Source organism: Bombus fervidus, chromosome 5 (genome assembly GCF_041682495.2).
Source record: "Bombus fervidus isolate BK054 chromosome 5, iyBomFerv1, whole genome shotgun sequence".
Lineage (NCBI taxonomy): Eukaryota > Metazoa > Arthropoda > Insecta > Hymenoptera > Apidae > Bombus > Bombus fervidus.
The window spans coordinates 13133837-13150552 of record NC_091521.1 but is presented as its reverse complement, the minus strand read 5'-3'; the positions used below and the strand labels follow the sequence as shown (position 1 = coordinate 13150552).

Below are 16716 nucleotides of genomic sequence, written 5' to 3'. Positions count from 1 at the left end.
GATCGTCGAGTTTTACCATTGTCATTTGTTTTGAGTTTCATTTTTTATTTAAAATCTGAACTATACACTATCTGTATGATAGATTGCACATAAATAGATTACAATAAAAAGAAGTAGACACAAATTTTCTTTTTCGACAATATTTTATTATAATATGTATTTTATTTTGTATAATTACATTCATTTTAATTGAAATTAAAAATAAAAAGTTGTCAAAGAAGATATTTTGGCAAGGGAAAAGTAAAGATTATCATATTTGAATTATTAACATTGATTTCATCCCATTTATCTAGTATTTTACTGTCCGTGATTTCTCTCCATTTGTCTGTATGTACAGAAGAGATTCCACCTGACCAAGCCTGGAAATGTTTTAACATTTTGTACAATTTTATCTTTTCATAATTAAAAAAAGATGTAGAAAGAATATATCATTAGATAAGATTCTGATAGAAACCTTTTCACAATGTAGTGCCCATGCGTAAATCATTTTGTTTTCCATTTTTTTGCATACTTTCTGTAATTTTTTCAAAATCTTTATTGCGTTACTTTTCTGCGATTTTATCATCCAATAATACGCTTTCAGCAACATATATCTATAGTAATACCAAAATTAATTCAGTCATTTAGAATCGAAACTGTTAATAAATATTAAAGTATACCTGGGAATTACGATTTCAACATTTTTGCTCAGTTTCTTTGTATCTTTGAATATACTTTTAATCTCCATCATAGTAATAGCTGCATCAGCATTTCGACTATTTAGTTTATGCACTATGCAGATGATGCTTTAATAAGTTCCCAAGAATTTTGCAATAAATGCTTTTAAACTTTGAAGTAAAAAGATATATACCATAAAGAATTAGTAGGCCTTCGAGCTTTTTTAAAGCAGTAATTGTTGCTGCAACTATATGTTCATCCATTATGTTAATGCTCTCCACGTTTCTACCGCTCCATACTTTCGCAGCTTCCCATTCTTCATTTCTAATACACCTTAGAGACAAATGTTACCAATTTTTGTTTTGATGTTAATGATATATTTTTCAGTTTTCTATAAAAATTAAGACGAAAATTTACGAATAGATACCATAGCCACATTGACGTGAAATATCGTCTTTCCGCTTCTGGATCATGTAAACTGATCATTTGTTCGCCTTCCTGAAGAAAGTACTGTTCACAAGTTTGGAAAGGGAGAATCGTTAATCCAGTATCTAAATGGACATCAGCGCAAAGTGCATAATACCAAGTACGTCCAGATTTGTCAAAATTATGATGAGATATAAACTCTATAATTATATAGAATATTTACGAATTTTATCAAAGGTATCAACAATCATAATTAGGTAGTTTATTACCTAATTCTCTTAATTGAGTAACTACTTCCGAGTGTCGGCAAGAGATCATCAGCAAATGAATTAATCGTGGCAGTACCACCAGCTTCAAGAATGTGGATCCGATCGCACTGGCCATCCTACTACAAATGAAACCGATTTGAGTAGCTTTTGAGATCTGTCCCCTTATCCAGCGAGAAAAGAATATTCCTGCGTAAAGTTGAATGATCACATTCAGTTCTTGAGCTTCAAGTGTTTCTCTGCTTTCGTTGCAAATATTGATAGCTCTTTGTTCCAAATATGGAATTATATATCTGTAGAATAGTATAAAAGTTTTGACATAATATCGAATGTTCGATCATAATCTGAAAATTCTCACCTGTCTTGATACATATGTGCTGTGATTAGCATGTTGGTGAACGATGTACAGAGAATGTATAAATCTTTGTTAGATTCCAAAGCTGCGTTCAAACCCCACATTGCTGCTAAGCGAGCGTGTTTCTTCATCCCTTTAAACTATATAAAACAGTATAAATGTGTTCTACGTTCACATAATTTCAATTCAGTCAATTACCCTGAAGAGTTCGAACATTTGCGCCAAGCATTCTGATAATTGTTTAGTATAATCTATATTGTCTCCTTCGAGATCGTTTAGCAGCTCTGTCTTCTTGGGACATATCAATTTTATTTTTAAGTTCATCAATTGCGCGAGTGAGTTCAGATCGATCATCATTTCTAGCTTTGGAAATTTGTATCCTAAATTTTTTAATGCCATTTCGAGAGATCCTTCGGCCTCGAAAATCGAACCGCTTTCAAGAAAACATTGTCCTTGAAGAGTCTGTATCTTCGCAGTGAGATAGGGTAAAAGAACTATTTCGTCTTCGTTCGATTCGAATAGCTTCAAGTATTAGATGTATTGGATTACATAAATATTAAATTTTTAGAACAGAAATTTGTATACCTTCACTAGGACAGTTTCGCTTTCAGATAGAAGCTTTCGAGCTTGAGGTATATTACAATTCATCAAGCAAATTTCTGCAAATTCTAGAAGAGCAGTGAGCGTCTTTTCAATATTCCCTGAAATGTTATGTTTTAATCACGTTATGTTAAATCGTAATTACTAATTGGACGAGTTATGATTAAGAACAATATTTACCAATGCCACGACAATGGTCGAGTATTTGAGTATAGACTGTCATTAGTATCAGTTCACACAGACAGTTAGAAAAATCTACATCTGAAAACGTTACCGTCGGTTTCCTTTCCATACGTCGAAATAGGTTCAGGCAAGAAAGTAATTCCTTCTTCTCTATTATTTAATGTTATTATCAATGTTACTCGAGAAGAAATTATCGAAAGTTGATAGAATTTTTCAAAACCTTTCAATTTACTTTTTTCGTCTTCCTTGTTAACAGTCTCATCGCTATAATTCAGTTCAAACATTTCATCGATGTCTGTCACTTTTTTCTTCCTATCTTCTTTGTTTGATGTTTTCCCCAATAATTTTGCGAATTGAACCTCTCCGCAAGAAACACAACGTTTTGTATAGTGTTGCAAATATTTCAATGCCTGGTTGTGCAATTCTATCTTCTGATTTTCCGTAAGCAATCTTCATGAATATATTATTAATATTATGTGATTATTTTTTAATATTAATAATTATCTTGTAATTAATTAAATTAGTACCGATAAGTGGTGTCACGAAACATTGACATCTTAAATCTCATCAAGCCGCAGGAAGCATATCTTGGCAAATCTACCAGTTCATCTAAGAAAATACATCTCTGCAGTAGTCAAGTCAAGTCATCAAGTCAATTTACATATATGTGTAACTTTATACATTTCCCTTAACTGCTTTCGTTCTTGATTGCAATTAATACCTGGAATAGTGAGACCAATACACTTGCAGAATATGTCCATCTCTGAATTAGGACTTCGCATATTTTTGATAAATACTATAGGGCCCGCATTTTTGGAAAAGTCCCCAATTGCACAGCCGAAGACTCGTATTTCAAAGAGTTTCGTAACAGCTAATAAGTTGTACAGTTCTAGATGGTCAAGTAAACATTATCGTATCGCAAATAATAAACGTGTTTTACCAAGTCCGATTTCTCTTTTAGGAGTGATGGACATTAAACTTTCTAGCATGTGTCTATTCACCGTTTCCCCGATCACTGAAGCACATTTCAAGAGAAGTTGATCAAGAGGTGTCAACGAATCGAAAAGCTTCAATATCATAGCTAACGTAACAAGATATTTCCTGTTATTTATCAATATGATATTATTCTGGTGGATTAGTATTTCTTTTTACCATCCATCGTAATTTCGGGATCCACGTCTTCATGCACGAAGTTCTCAGCAATGTTACAAATCGCGATTATGGTTTCCTCGTCATCGATACTCAAATGTGTTTTCTTTAAAGTCATCATGTCTTCCTCCAACAATGATATCATGCTGTCCTGAAATAAAATATTGTTATCATCTCATGTAAAAGATTGGTAAGAACGTACTTTGAAGCTCGCTCTGTACATCTGCCATTTGTCTTTTCGATAATCAGAACTAGATTCGTCTCTTCCCATTACGGTTGAAATAAATCTGATTTTAAATTCAGCGAGATTAGTATTTATTCATAACATTTGCGTAAGTATATGTTTTCGAGTAAACCTTTCCAACATAGATACAGGAGGTAACACATAGCCCTTTATATTTGCTTCCTTTTTCGTTATATTTATTATCTCTAAACCACCGACTTGGAGAAGACTCACTAAATAACTCTCGATCCAGCCAGGATTCCCGAAGCTTCTTTCTTGTATCAGTCTGTAGAAAAATTGAGACAAGATCAGTGACAGAATTTTGTCAAATCTGCAAGTTTATTCAATTTACTTTTCTAGTTCTGCAGGTAAACCATTTACGTTAAGTATCTGACATGCTAAGCCAGCATGGTACCACTTGTCTATCCCAATCAGTTCAATTACCTTTTAACGAACAATTAAAGTCTTCATTGCTATTCGATTCATATTCGAAAAAAAAAAGCAAATAAATAAATACCTTCGCTCTGTGCAAAAAATTTAAATATAACGGAAGGTCTGTGTCCAATTTCCGACCAATAGTCAGTGCAAAGAATATCTTGTCTTTCTTTGTAAGGACATCGAAGATTTCCAAAGACTCCCGATCGACATATTCCGCATCATCGATGATCACCACCCACAATTCTTCGAAGCAGCCTTTCATTAATTTCAATAGGAACTTTCTTAAAAGCTTTTGTTTGTCCATATCAGTGAGAGCGTTATAACGATGAGTGATAGAGAAATGCACATTGAAGGGTTGATTAAAAACACACAGGTAGTACGTGTGCTTCATTTTGCCCAGTTGTAAAAGCAGTTTGTCTTCGCGCTCTTTTCGCGTAGAAGTGCGGGTGAAACCAAGAGGCATTGAAAATAATAAATGTACCAAGTTGTACGGGGCCTACTCTAAGAGATAAATCACGTTTCTTTGGCGCTTACATTTAAATTTCATTCTGTTTCATATTAAAAATATCTTATCGATGAAATGTTAATACTGATGATTATTGATTAAATTCTAAAATTTTATAGCAATTGAAAAGGTCAACCTTGTTATCCCCTGCTTGTAAAGAAATGTAATTATAGCGCGTTTCCACTGGAATGTTTTGCGTAAATTCATCTAATAACCTTGTCTTTCCTATTCGTGGGTCGCCTCTTTGTGGGTACGATGGTTGAAAAATGTATATTATTCGATAGAATGTTTTAACTGTAATGGCGAAATAATAAGGATAAGTACTTTATGATAAGTGTATTATATTTTGGTCGAGCGCCACGGTTTTCTTTATTCCTCTTGGAATATTCTAAGAGTCTCATTAGCATCCTTTTAAAAGTTTTAAGTTCCTTGGTTCGACCAAGTAAAGGATACTTACTGAAAACTAAGTCTGATTCAATGTACCTAATGAATTAGACATGAATTCAGTAATCTTGTTCCCAAAATGTTAATATAAAATAAATGTTAATACCAGGAATAGAATTACTTTGGTTGTTCCTGAAATTCATATATCGGTCCGATGTTGGTGATTCCTTTTAAGTATCTTGGTTCTTGTAAAATGAAGTGCCTCGCCTCTAAGTGGGAATTGAGGAAACTTTCTCGATCGCAAACCACCTAGCAATTCTTTGCTTTTTCTTTTCCTTCGGTGAATTAATATTTGGTTATACGCTAACTCTCACCTTGTCTCTATACGCCACCATAAGCCTCGCAGCCTTGTTCACTGATATTCCAATCACGGTGTATTCTCTGCGTAAAATGTGCCCTACGACTCCGCAGTATGTCATTCCTGTTGTTACACCTACCGTTACAGATTTCACATTTTCTATCGCTATGAGATTCGATCGTAACTTCACCGCGCATCTTAAACCGATTTGCGATTCTAGTTCATGTTTGTCGCCTCGTAAACCGAACACACAAAGGAACATTAAGTCCTTGTCGAAGAGGGACGTCTTGTTCACGCATCCGTGCATCCCATCGACGATCCTTCAGTCGAAAAGTCGTAGAATAATTGATCGATAAAATAGATCATAGCTCGACGAGAAGGAAATAGACTTACTTGCACACTAGTTTATAAGCAGAGTTCACTAAGGCAATTAATTGATTTTTGCCTACATTGGAAGTGATTACATTGATAAAGAGAATCACCACCTGTCTCATTTCGGTCAGATATTCCAATGGTTCGTCCATTTCGGTAGACCGAATGACTGGTCTCACCATGTAGCTTCGTAAAGCTTCTTTCAAACAAGCTTCTGCTACCTTTATAACTTTAGGCCGTACTAAAAACATTATATTTTTAAGCATCGAATTTTTCCTAGAAATATGACAGTCTGTTCTGCTTACAGCTGTAATCGACTTGCTTAAATTTTCCACTCTCGTAAGTCGTACCAGTTATATTCATCATCACCATCTTAGACTCATGATCCATTCTGGTTACTATCGTCGGATCATAAAGATCCGGCTCATATTCGTTGTCGTCGTCTATATAAAGTGTGAAAGATATATTCTTTTGATTTCATAAAACTTTTACGAAAGACTTGGATGACAAAGGTATATTTGATTTCTAACACTACCATCTGTACTGGTGATTATTTCGTCGTCTTTAGCTTGATACCACATGCCCGTGCAAGATATAATAAGTGTGTGTATACCATCTGGAAGCGTTTCGTGGACATATTCGTTTGGATTAACCCACTGCCAGCTACTAGGAGCCACTAGGATATCGCCTCCTCTAATAAAATTAATGTAAAAATTATAAATCACTAACGTGAGTCTTCTCTGATTACCGGCAAAGGCCTTCGGCGAATTTCACATCCCACACTGGTGTACCGGTGATAATATAGTGTGACATGGATTCGGGATCTCCGATAGATGTGAAGTATGTCTTTCCAGAAGCAATAGCTAATTTTACTATAAAAAATATTAGAAACCTGTTGTAAATTGCGAATGCTCGAATGTTCAATAATAATAATGAGAGATATCTTCTCGTTGAACAAACCCTTAAGAGTCACTCCAACTTCAGTATCATAGGACCCAAAATGTTTCTGAATGATGCAAGCAGTTTGCATCGCTGCTATGGCCAAGTCTCGCATCATCATTCCTTCATGGAGCTTCCACATCACGATAAACGCATCTCCAGAAAATTTCAACACGTCACCATTGTGGGAAAGTATTTCTTGTACCATAGCGCCGATGTAACTGTTCAAGGTTTCTGTCAGTTTCGAAGGTCCGCCTTTTCCAGTTTTAGTGTATTTCTCAGCAAGGTCTGTAAAACCTTTGTCAGGAATATCTTTACGTTATCAATTGTTTGATTATTAATCCAAATTTTATATTCACATGCTTCTGCAAATTTCTTTTTATTTGGAATGGAATCGTTTTCGTGTTATACCTGATATGTCACCAAGCATTAAAGTGGTGTAGTACATTCTGGTATTATAATCGTCATAGTGATCCAGAATTTCATCCGGACACATCGATGCGAATATTTTCGTGTGATGCTCGAGTCTTAATTGCTCTGATCTTAACTTCTTCTCCTCGGAATAGTCCACGAATTTCCTTTTTAGTGTGAATCCTTTTTAGTTGGATATATGTTAATTACTTTTAGGCTTTATTAAAATAATTATTTAATAACAATTAAATTCTAATTACATTAACTTACTATCTACGTTTAGCTTTTTACGAATTTCTCTTCGCGCAATTCTAGCAGGATTGTATATAAGTTGGTTATTCATTATTATTCGTATTTTTCCCTAACAAGATGTATTCTGATTTAATTTATTATTTATAGGTTTGATTTATTAGAAGAAATAACGTTACCCTAAGCGATCTTCTTTTATTGGGCAACTTCAGTACAGTCATAGATTTATATTGTATTCTCCATCACTACTTTGATTCTTTAAATTTATGTCCTCATTTATCAAAGTGGCTGCTATATCATAATAGACTCGCCTGTTACAAGGTTTAAGAGATATAATACTACTTTGTGTTCTTTCATAAGTGTATTTATTCAATTCAATGCCAGGTCTATAATCAAAGTCTCAGAGTAGGGGGTCAGCGTTTAACAATGAATACACTTCCCGTGACAATAGACAATATGTGTTTATTTAATAGTCTCGCTATATAGATACTTAATATGACTTGTCGTTCTAACAGATCGCTGCCTACAACGTGACGGCCGAATTTTATTGTGCCTGGCCCTACTAGTTCCTTATTGTGCTTGAATCTATGATGGGTCGACGTCATCTTTGGTTTACTTAATTACATCTTTCTCTCTTTCTCTCTCTCTCTCGCTCTCTATTTTTCTTTCTTTCCCTTTCTCTCTTTCTTTTTCTCTCTCTCTCTCTCTCTTTCTTTCTCTCTCTCTCTCTCTCTCTCTCTCTTTCGTTCATTCCTCACACCGTCGGCTGCCAACTGACAAATTGGATTATACTCGCTATTTCTTTAAGACGTCGCGACACACGAAATCGAGTTTCACGAATGTAGGAATTCCTTTTTGCGTGGATCTCTAAGAAATTAATTACTTCTTCCTTATTGATCTGTTTGTTTTTCTTCGTGTTTCTTTTTTTTTTTCATGCTGTTTTCACGCAACACATATTAATGTCTGTAACATGATCGATGAACACATTAGTCTTACGTTGTGTGTATGACGTAGTTATCTCTTTGAAAATGTAGATTTATCATTTTTACAAGTGATACGTACACGTAAAACGAAATAGCAATATCATTACATGTATATAGTTTTGTAAACGATTACCATTAATCAGCAACTACACTGCTTACTCGTGAAAGATAAAGAAAGGAAATTATATGTACAGATTTCTTCGCAATCGATATGTCGACTTCGATGCCGTTCATCTATTGAGATACCAAAAGGACAATGTTACAAAATTTCGCCAACTGCGAATGTGTATTGTGTGTGTAGTTACCGGTTAATCGGTATTTTCCCTAAATAATACAAGAATTATTGGGAAATGAACGCTGCAACAACCGCAAAAAGTTTTCTTAGTCGATTTTTCCCACGATGTATTATGTTTGCGTTTCGTTTTTATACGTGACACTGCTTGAAACGTTAGTCAAGGGACCTCGATCTAATCGAGTGTCGCGATATTATCTCATTTTGAATGCGTTACATCGATTAAACGCGCATGCGATTAATTGTACATCGACGGCGGATACATTAAAAAAAATGTCTTTTTTTTTGTTCTTTACGTTTCCCTAGTACAGCGACGAATCCTTGTAAATTCATGCGCTGTTTGCCCGTTACTTCATTCTTTTCTAATATTCTTTTCTTTTTTTTTTTTTATTGGAAAAATCTTCTTCGTCTGCGATGGAGACTCGGGAGATTCAACGAAAACAACGTATACGTGCCCACCCGCGGTAACATATATGTATATATATATATTAATAGTCATATTTATATATGGTACTTCGATCTTTGATATAATGTATACGCCGGTTCGCATAGGCAAGTATACGCGAGTCCTTTGAAACCAGCTTACGAAAAGCTATACCGAAAAATGTCTTCAGTTTTTCATATCCTTCAGGAAAATCTTCGAATTCTCATTCTTAATAGATATACTAATTGTAAATTGTTTGAACTTTGGTTAGATGATTCGTGTAAAAGCGTTTTGAGGCATGAACGTATAGAATTTCCTTGCCTATGCTTTATCATTTTTTGGTCGCTTTACGTTATTCAGTGCTTTCATAGTGTTTTAGAATGTGCAAAAAAAAACGATGTCTCGCACGCAGAACGAAGGCTAACGGGCCATGACACCTTTTTGAAGCGGTGTAACGAAGAAATTCAGACAGACGGGAACGCGCGCAAGAGATTTTTCATTCCACATTTTACACTGTTTTTTTTTTCTTTTTTTTTTTTGCTTTTTACGACAAACGTGACTCGTTATATAATGGCACACAGCATGGCAGTTGCAACAATGTACTTCAATAAACGGTTTACTTTTTTTCTTTTTTTTTTTTAAATAACTTATATTAGCTTACTCGATAAACTTATTCTAGCCTCGTCGTTTTTCTCTTATCCCAGGGCGATCCGTGTCGATCGAGGACTCCTATCACGTGCTCGAGAGAAACAAACGCAGAAAGAAATGGCACTACGAAAGGATCCCTCGATCCCTGTCGATCATCGGTTCGCTCGGTTAATTAAGCGTCGTATAGACTAGGCTTAACACGACTCGTCTCGTTCTCACCTGTGTTTGTCGCTCGTTTCACTCGTCTCTCACGTGTTTATTTCACACTCACGCATTATTATCGTTCTCTTAGGTATGTACACACGGTCGAAAATCGTATTGCGTGTTTTAATTAATGATCGAACTCGAACGTTAATCGGCGTTCGATACTCGATTCTCTTCACCGTTTCGCTGCATCACCGTAATTTTCTTTTTACTTCATTTTCGTTTTCCCCTTTCCCTCTCATTTTACTTCTCGCATCCTCTCTGTCGCTTATATCAGCTGTTTTTCGCTTAACGATTAAACACGTAGAAATTGGAGAATAAAAAAAGGGGGCGGGAGGAGCGACGCCGTCGCAGCGTTGTTTCCCGTGAGATTCGCGGCCTGCATTTATTTTTCTGATAATTATTTTGCCAATCGCGCAGCCCACTGGCAAGGAAATCGATCGAAATTTTTTTATCGGTTAAATTTGTAATAAATATATGGCCGCGATTCCAACGCGAGTCGATTACGCCGCAACGACTTTCCTTACGCAATATTCACATAAAAACGTTTTTTCATCGTAGATATTAAACAGTCGAGTCGAAAAATAATATCGAGACGGCCTCGTTCACGTGCTCACACGATACTCGCTCTCCTCGCGTCGCATTTTCGCTCGTGTTCCACGGAACAGTCTCAGCTTAGGATCACTCGAGTGCGGCACGAACGATTCAAGCTGCAGGGCTGGTAGGTAGCCCTGCTCGCTCAGATTCTTGTCCTATAGCAATTCCTCGCTGGGCAATCTGTCGATCCGTTACTTGGTTTCAAGAAACCCTTAAATTTCTATTTCCTACTTTTAGAAACATAGATTTTAATGTAGTTAATTATGAGTTCTAAAGATTCGTATCGCCTAACGAGCTATCAAGTTGTATGATCTCGAAGTTTGGCCATCTTTCATTCAAGTAGAGTATACGTTTCTAAGAATAATCTAAAAGGAATTATTAAATTTGTCCTAGCGTTTCCAAATAAAGGGTTAGTTTCATCTTGTTACTGATTCCTCTTTTAAGTTCGAAGATTGGAGAAAGTAACGAAACTCGCTCTTCCTAGTATTCGTATTTGCAGCCGCATTTCGTTATACGTCGGTTTTAAAGAGATTTTAATAGCGTTAATTGTATTATTAGCGAGACTCTCGACGCACTGGTCGAGAAATTCCGCCCGTCACATTCGTCAATCGTTCTTTTTATATCTTTCGTTAAATACTCAATGTATCTCGGAGGACAGACTATTTTTAAATAGAACGTTGTAATATCGAAGCTTTTCGTCGCATTCACCTGTTCATTTATTCGTTAAACAGTCTTAAAATTCAAGATAATTAATCAATGATTAAAGCGGGATTACATCCTACGGTTACAACCTTTTTTAAAATCTCTAATAAAGACGATACGATGATAAATGTCAAAGTGATTGTTTTATTACTGATTGAAGTGATTAGTTTAATATTTCCGACAATAAAGAGTGCCAGTAAGAAGATCTTTAAGATTCGAAAACTTGCTCTCAGGCCTTCTCAATTCTCGAGCGATCGAAAGAAAGACTTCTTTTATTTGTTTGCTCACCAATACACACACATACAGACACGCATACACACACACATGCATACGAAACGCAGTCATTCCACGTTAACAATTGTGTCAATTAACGATAATATTAATTTTTTTCTGCTTAGCTATATATATATATATATTATTATTATATATATATATATATATAATATGTATAATGTAACACGATGATATAGGCTTGATATGACGGTGGCACACGTTTACTAACCTTTATTCCTTTTCTTCTCTCTTTTCCTGTCCTTCTCTCGACTCGATAATTCGGAGAACATAGATCACAGCCGAAAAACGAAAACCCTCTGAAATAATCTCGAGCTATCTTTATGTAAGAGCTTCGAACAAGAATATTTCGTCCTTAGAAAATTAGGATTCGCAGAAACGAAGTAGATCAGGTAAGAAGTAAGTGTCTTTGATTATCATTATTGGTTGGCTTGGTCAGTTTCGTCGTCGTTCGATTGTCTGGATTAAATTTTCCTTATAATGTCTTAAAAAATTTTACCAGAGAGTCTTCGCCCTCGACTATTTTTTAAAAAAATTCTAACGTTTACCTTTCATCATGTTCGTTGAATTGTTCCATTTCGATCGAATATACTTTAAAGAATTAAAAAACTGCGATTCTGCCAGCGTCTAATGAGTAAGAGCGCCGATGATTTCAACGAATAGGAATATTAGGCGAATAGGAAACGAATTAAGAGACTGCGTGCTCTATACGCTAGTCTTACGCTATTTAAACGCTCGAGCCGAGAGGGAAAGTTGGATATTCCTCCGACTGGATGCAAGTCGGTGACCAAAATTCCAACGCCGTTCTTTCGATTGCACAGGGCAGAGAAGCCGTTCGATGAGGTATTGCTGCGCGTTTAATTCTCGCTTATAATGTCGTTCTCGACGATTGTCTGCCCTGTTTACGATCCGATGCCCATCGATTCCAACGTGATCTAGCTTCTAGGTCAGTAGAATTCGCGCGAGTGTTAAGTCTTTTGAAAGGATGGTTCGTTTTGTTTGAAAGGTTCGCGTCAGAGATCGAACGGGAAAAAGGTGTGTCGTGTATTAGCAACGAGAAAGAGCGTTTTATCGACGAATCAAAGAGAGCATCTTTTTAAAGTATTAACGATAAAATTTTACACTTTCAACATGTCACTTAACTTTTCGTACGGCAGACACGACGATATATGTATACTTCATTTATATATAATATGTATACGCAGCGAGCGGACATTGGACGAAAAATGCGCCGTTCGTATTTTTAATCCTTCATGAAATTTCCTTTCCCTTCGAAGCTCGAAACGACGAACTTCATCCATGTGATAGCTCGCAGATTTTTCGTTCAATTCGCAACACGATGGCCTGGGATGTTCGACTCGAAGAAAGAATTGCACGTTCGCAGCGAAACGTTTCACTTATCGTCCGTCTCTATCGGCTTGGTTAACGCGTTAACGCTTTTTCTAGCGTGATTTTACACGGTTTCGTTGGACGTGCTCTTGCTTCCTTTGCTGGTCGCGTGTCCCTTCGTTCCCACGCGAAATCGCGGCCCGGTATACAATAATCATGCATCTGGCGTTAGCATTCGTAGGTTAGACTGTGTTAAATGCTCGTTTAGCGAGATATAACTATGTGTACACATAATACAGGTAACTCTAGACTAGCTGTATGCTTGGGAATGGGTACAGAACCAGCGGGGACCACAAGTGGGCGCGCTATTTTTTTTTTTTTTTTTTGTCATCATGAGCAGGGCTATCGGAGAAACATCGACACACGACTATGTACAAACGACTCGTTTCTAGTTTCTCTGTCCTTTTTAGTGCCTCGGGTTTTATCCTCCTTTCTTAGCTCTCCTGTTCAGTGCTGTATCAAATAAGTCGCTGAAAATTCTTACTCGCTGCACGCTGAGAAAAAATACTCTCTCGAGAACGGATCCTGCGAAAGTGTAACGATCGCGACGATTATCATAACGCGTTACGAACATACGGACGACGTACGATCGCGTCCAACAACTTGGGTTCATCGTTTTCTCGTCGAACGTAGTTTATGATAATCATCGGGGATCATCGAGTTGACTACCTGAATTCACGAAGGGCTTAGTGCCTCGACTTCGTTCCGGAAACAGTGACTTTAACCGGTGTCTCTTCGACACGCGTCCCTTCTTCAAAAAAAGGGCACGCCTCTGATCTCCTTCCTTCGTCTAGACAATCGTTGTGGCCCTACATGTGTCCTGGATGCGTTTTTCGACGACGCACGAAGAAAACGCTCGATGATTTCGTACCAATTGTATATTTGCTTTGGTTTTCGTGGATGCGATCGAGCATTATTTTTGGAACTAGTAGTACAGAATAATTAATGGTAATAGTGGTTCATTTTAACAATTTTTCGATAGAAGATCGAGTCTGAAGTAAAATCGACGCGTTTCATTCGATCAACACACCGTTAGGCTTTCTATTTAAAGCTCGATTAGATATCGGTGCAACTTGCTTTCATATAGACTATTTTCAGAAAAGAACTTATTTTTAAAGAAGCGATATTCATTTTTATTCGATGCTCCTTCTAACTGGTTCGAGAAGAAAAGAAAAGAAAATTAAATAATTAAGCCATAATGTTAGCTTAAACTGATGAACTTTCAAGAGTTGCAACAATATCTAAAAGACGTAGAAGACGAAACAGTGTAAAGAAGAATAAGTATAAACTGGAGGGATCCAGATTTTTGTAAAACAAATCGTAAACATACTTCACATGAAATTGCTATAAATGCTCTAAATCTCATCTATAGATATACGTATCTACTCGTGACTATTTACACGTGTAAAGATCTCATAACAATATTCAATAAATATCGTTCTATCGGTCGATGAACGAAGGCTTTCCAACAATTTCCATAAATATTTGCACGACTGTCAACATAAAATAGACGAGTAAATGGGGCTGAGAAACTATATGGAAGTCGTTCATGCGTTAACAGTTCTCTAAACGCATTACCATAATCGTAGCTCGGTTAACATACCAATGACGCATTTATAATAGTATTCTACAACTGTATACATACGTTCGTAGAGTAATTCACGATTAATATGTACATTACACCCTCTGTAACGATGCCATAAATTATCTATCACACGATACACACGTAGTCCAGTCGATGAAAGTTTTGATTCTACGAACCTAGAAGAAAATCTCTCGTTTAACTCGTGCTTGATTTTTCACGATCAATATTTTCTACAGGTTGTCTACAGCGTTGAAGATTCGGAACGATAGATCTACGAATCCTCCGATGGGAGAGAAAAGTGCGTTTTTTTCGTGCGTCCGAATTTTCTTTCACATCATTCTTCCTCTGTTTCTTTTTTCGTTTTTTAATCTTTGCATCGCAAGATCATCGAGCATGCACGAAACGTTCGTTTATTGTCATCTTGAAAGCTAATCAGCGCCACGACTCGAATTTCCCTTTCAGTCGCCCTCGTTTAATTCCATTAAACCTCGAAACAATATCGGCCCATTCGCATACGTCATTGCTTCAATGGAAGTTCGCAGGTTATCGCTCGTACTGCGCATTTTATTTTCGTTCTTAACTATATCTTCGATCTAACTATATCTTCTGTTCTGTTCTTTTTTATTTTCTTTTGTTTTTTACTTGTTCGTTACTATCTCTTTATTTTCCGGTTTCCTTCAACTAGAGTTCTAGCGCTCGTTATACAACGACGATCTTTGGACACCGTGACATAAAATCCAAAAAAATAGAAAGGAGTGAAACTGTTCGTATGTTCGTTTTCTCTTTCGATCGATTGTTCTTTTCTGCGGCAATGGGAAAAGATTAATGACAGAAGGGGGTACGATGCTCGCAGAGTTGATCGACAAGTAACTTCCTATGGTTTTAAATTCGTTCCTCCTAATTATTAACGGACAAGTATACGTCAAGTTTTTTAAATCAATATCGAACGTATGAGAACGTTTGCGAAAGGGTGATTCTATTTTCCTTTACTCTCTGTCTTTTCTCTTTGATATTCAAATTATAGTCACCTGTCCAAAGGATGAAATACGATCTGCTACCCTTACGTCGTGTTCACCTTCTCTAATATCATTTTACGTCTATATAGAGCAAAAATGATAAAAATCTACGCCCAAACGAAACTCGACGTCGTAATTATAAAAAATTAATGTCAACCAATAAACAAACGTGTATTATTCGTATCAGAAACAGAGCATCCACGGATGATTCTGGGACATGCAATCAACTCATCTACTGGAAAACTACCTAAATACTATCGTAACAAGTGTAGCCGATCTTCCATTGACGCTCTGTTTCGTTTTATCGTTTAATGAGCAAACTCCTCTGAAAAAACCCGTTGAGCTTCGTAAAACATAACTTCTGCACTTTGACGCATCGCTCGCTACATCGAAACGATACAAATTACGAACACACGCGTTCTTTTTAGTGACGCTTCCGATCGATCGAACATGTTATTTCGTCGATCGATCTTGCCTTATATTCTGAAAAATCCAGGCAAAAGTGTAGCCACGTATAATTTAATTCGATAAAACTGATCGTGAGCTACCAGTGCCCCACTGAACGATCCTCCTTGGCCGATTCCTTGGAATTGTAGCAAGGGCAACGTGGACGATGGTACTGTGGATGAAAGTGATGAATGACGATAATGATGATTATGATGATCGTGATGATAATAAATGATGAATGATGAACGACACGGGGATGCTGTCTGTTGTATTGTCGCTGTCGATGTCGATGAGGTATCTTGGTTGCCTGTTTGCCGATTTTTTTGCTTTTTCTCTAAGGCTCTAGAAATGCTCTAGATGGCTTCTACGGTTGCGTGTGTGTGTGCACGTGACAACATCGAAGAAACGAAGAAGATCGATAGCGTTTCCGCTTTCTACATTCGTTACGATTGTACGTGGCCTGGTCTACTTATCTGCTATCCTGTTGGTGGCTCTTGCCCGCCAGCTCTCGTTTGCTTCTCGATTCCAATTCCTTCGATGTCTTCTTTCTGCGGGGAAATAACGCGACAACTTCGTGGAGAATCCTTCTACAGTGTTTTTGGGTTAACGTTTCGGTAATTCTA

General features: G+C 36.7%; 2 protein-coding genes across 7 annotated transcripts in view; both read right to left on the bottom strand.

The window, feature by feature from the left end:
• Positions 1-212: 212 nt before the first annotated feature.
• LOC139987382 (adenylate cyclase type 10) lies at positions 213-7609 on the bottom strand. The gene is given in 28 exon segments (XM_072003557.1): positions 213-359; positions 455-593; positions 660-771; positions 851-990; positions 1085-1283; positions 1353-1642; positions 1708-1844; positions 1903-2226; positions 2290-2405; positions 2485-2592; positions 2594-2937; positions 3015-3096; positions 3209-3358; positions 3428-3631; positions 3730-3787; positions 3959-4145; positions 4212-4303; positions 4377-4793; positions 5096-5285; positions 5368-5495; positions 5561-5864; positions 5938-6157; positions 6222-6359; positions 6452-6609; positions 6665-6788; positions 6877-7152; positions 7267-7449; positions 7537-7609. Coding segments are annotated over 28 exon segments (5040 nt in total).
• Positions 7610-7957: 348 nt separating this feature from the next.
• Brp (ELKS/RAB6-interacting/CAST family member bruchpilot) overlaps positions 7958-16716 on the bottom strand; it is a 68182-nt gene continuing 59423 nt past the window's right edge. For all 6 annotated transcript variants that reach the window (XM_072003255.1, XM_072003256.1, XM_072003257.1 and 3 more), the window contains one exon: positions 7958-16641. In XM_072003255.1, coding sequence (XP_071859356.1) covers positions 16563-16641 — 79 coding nt within the window. In that variant the 3' untranslated portion in view covers positions 7958-16562. The remainder of the gene's footprint in view (positions 16642-16716) is intronic.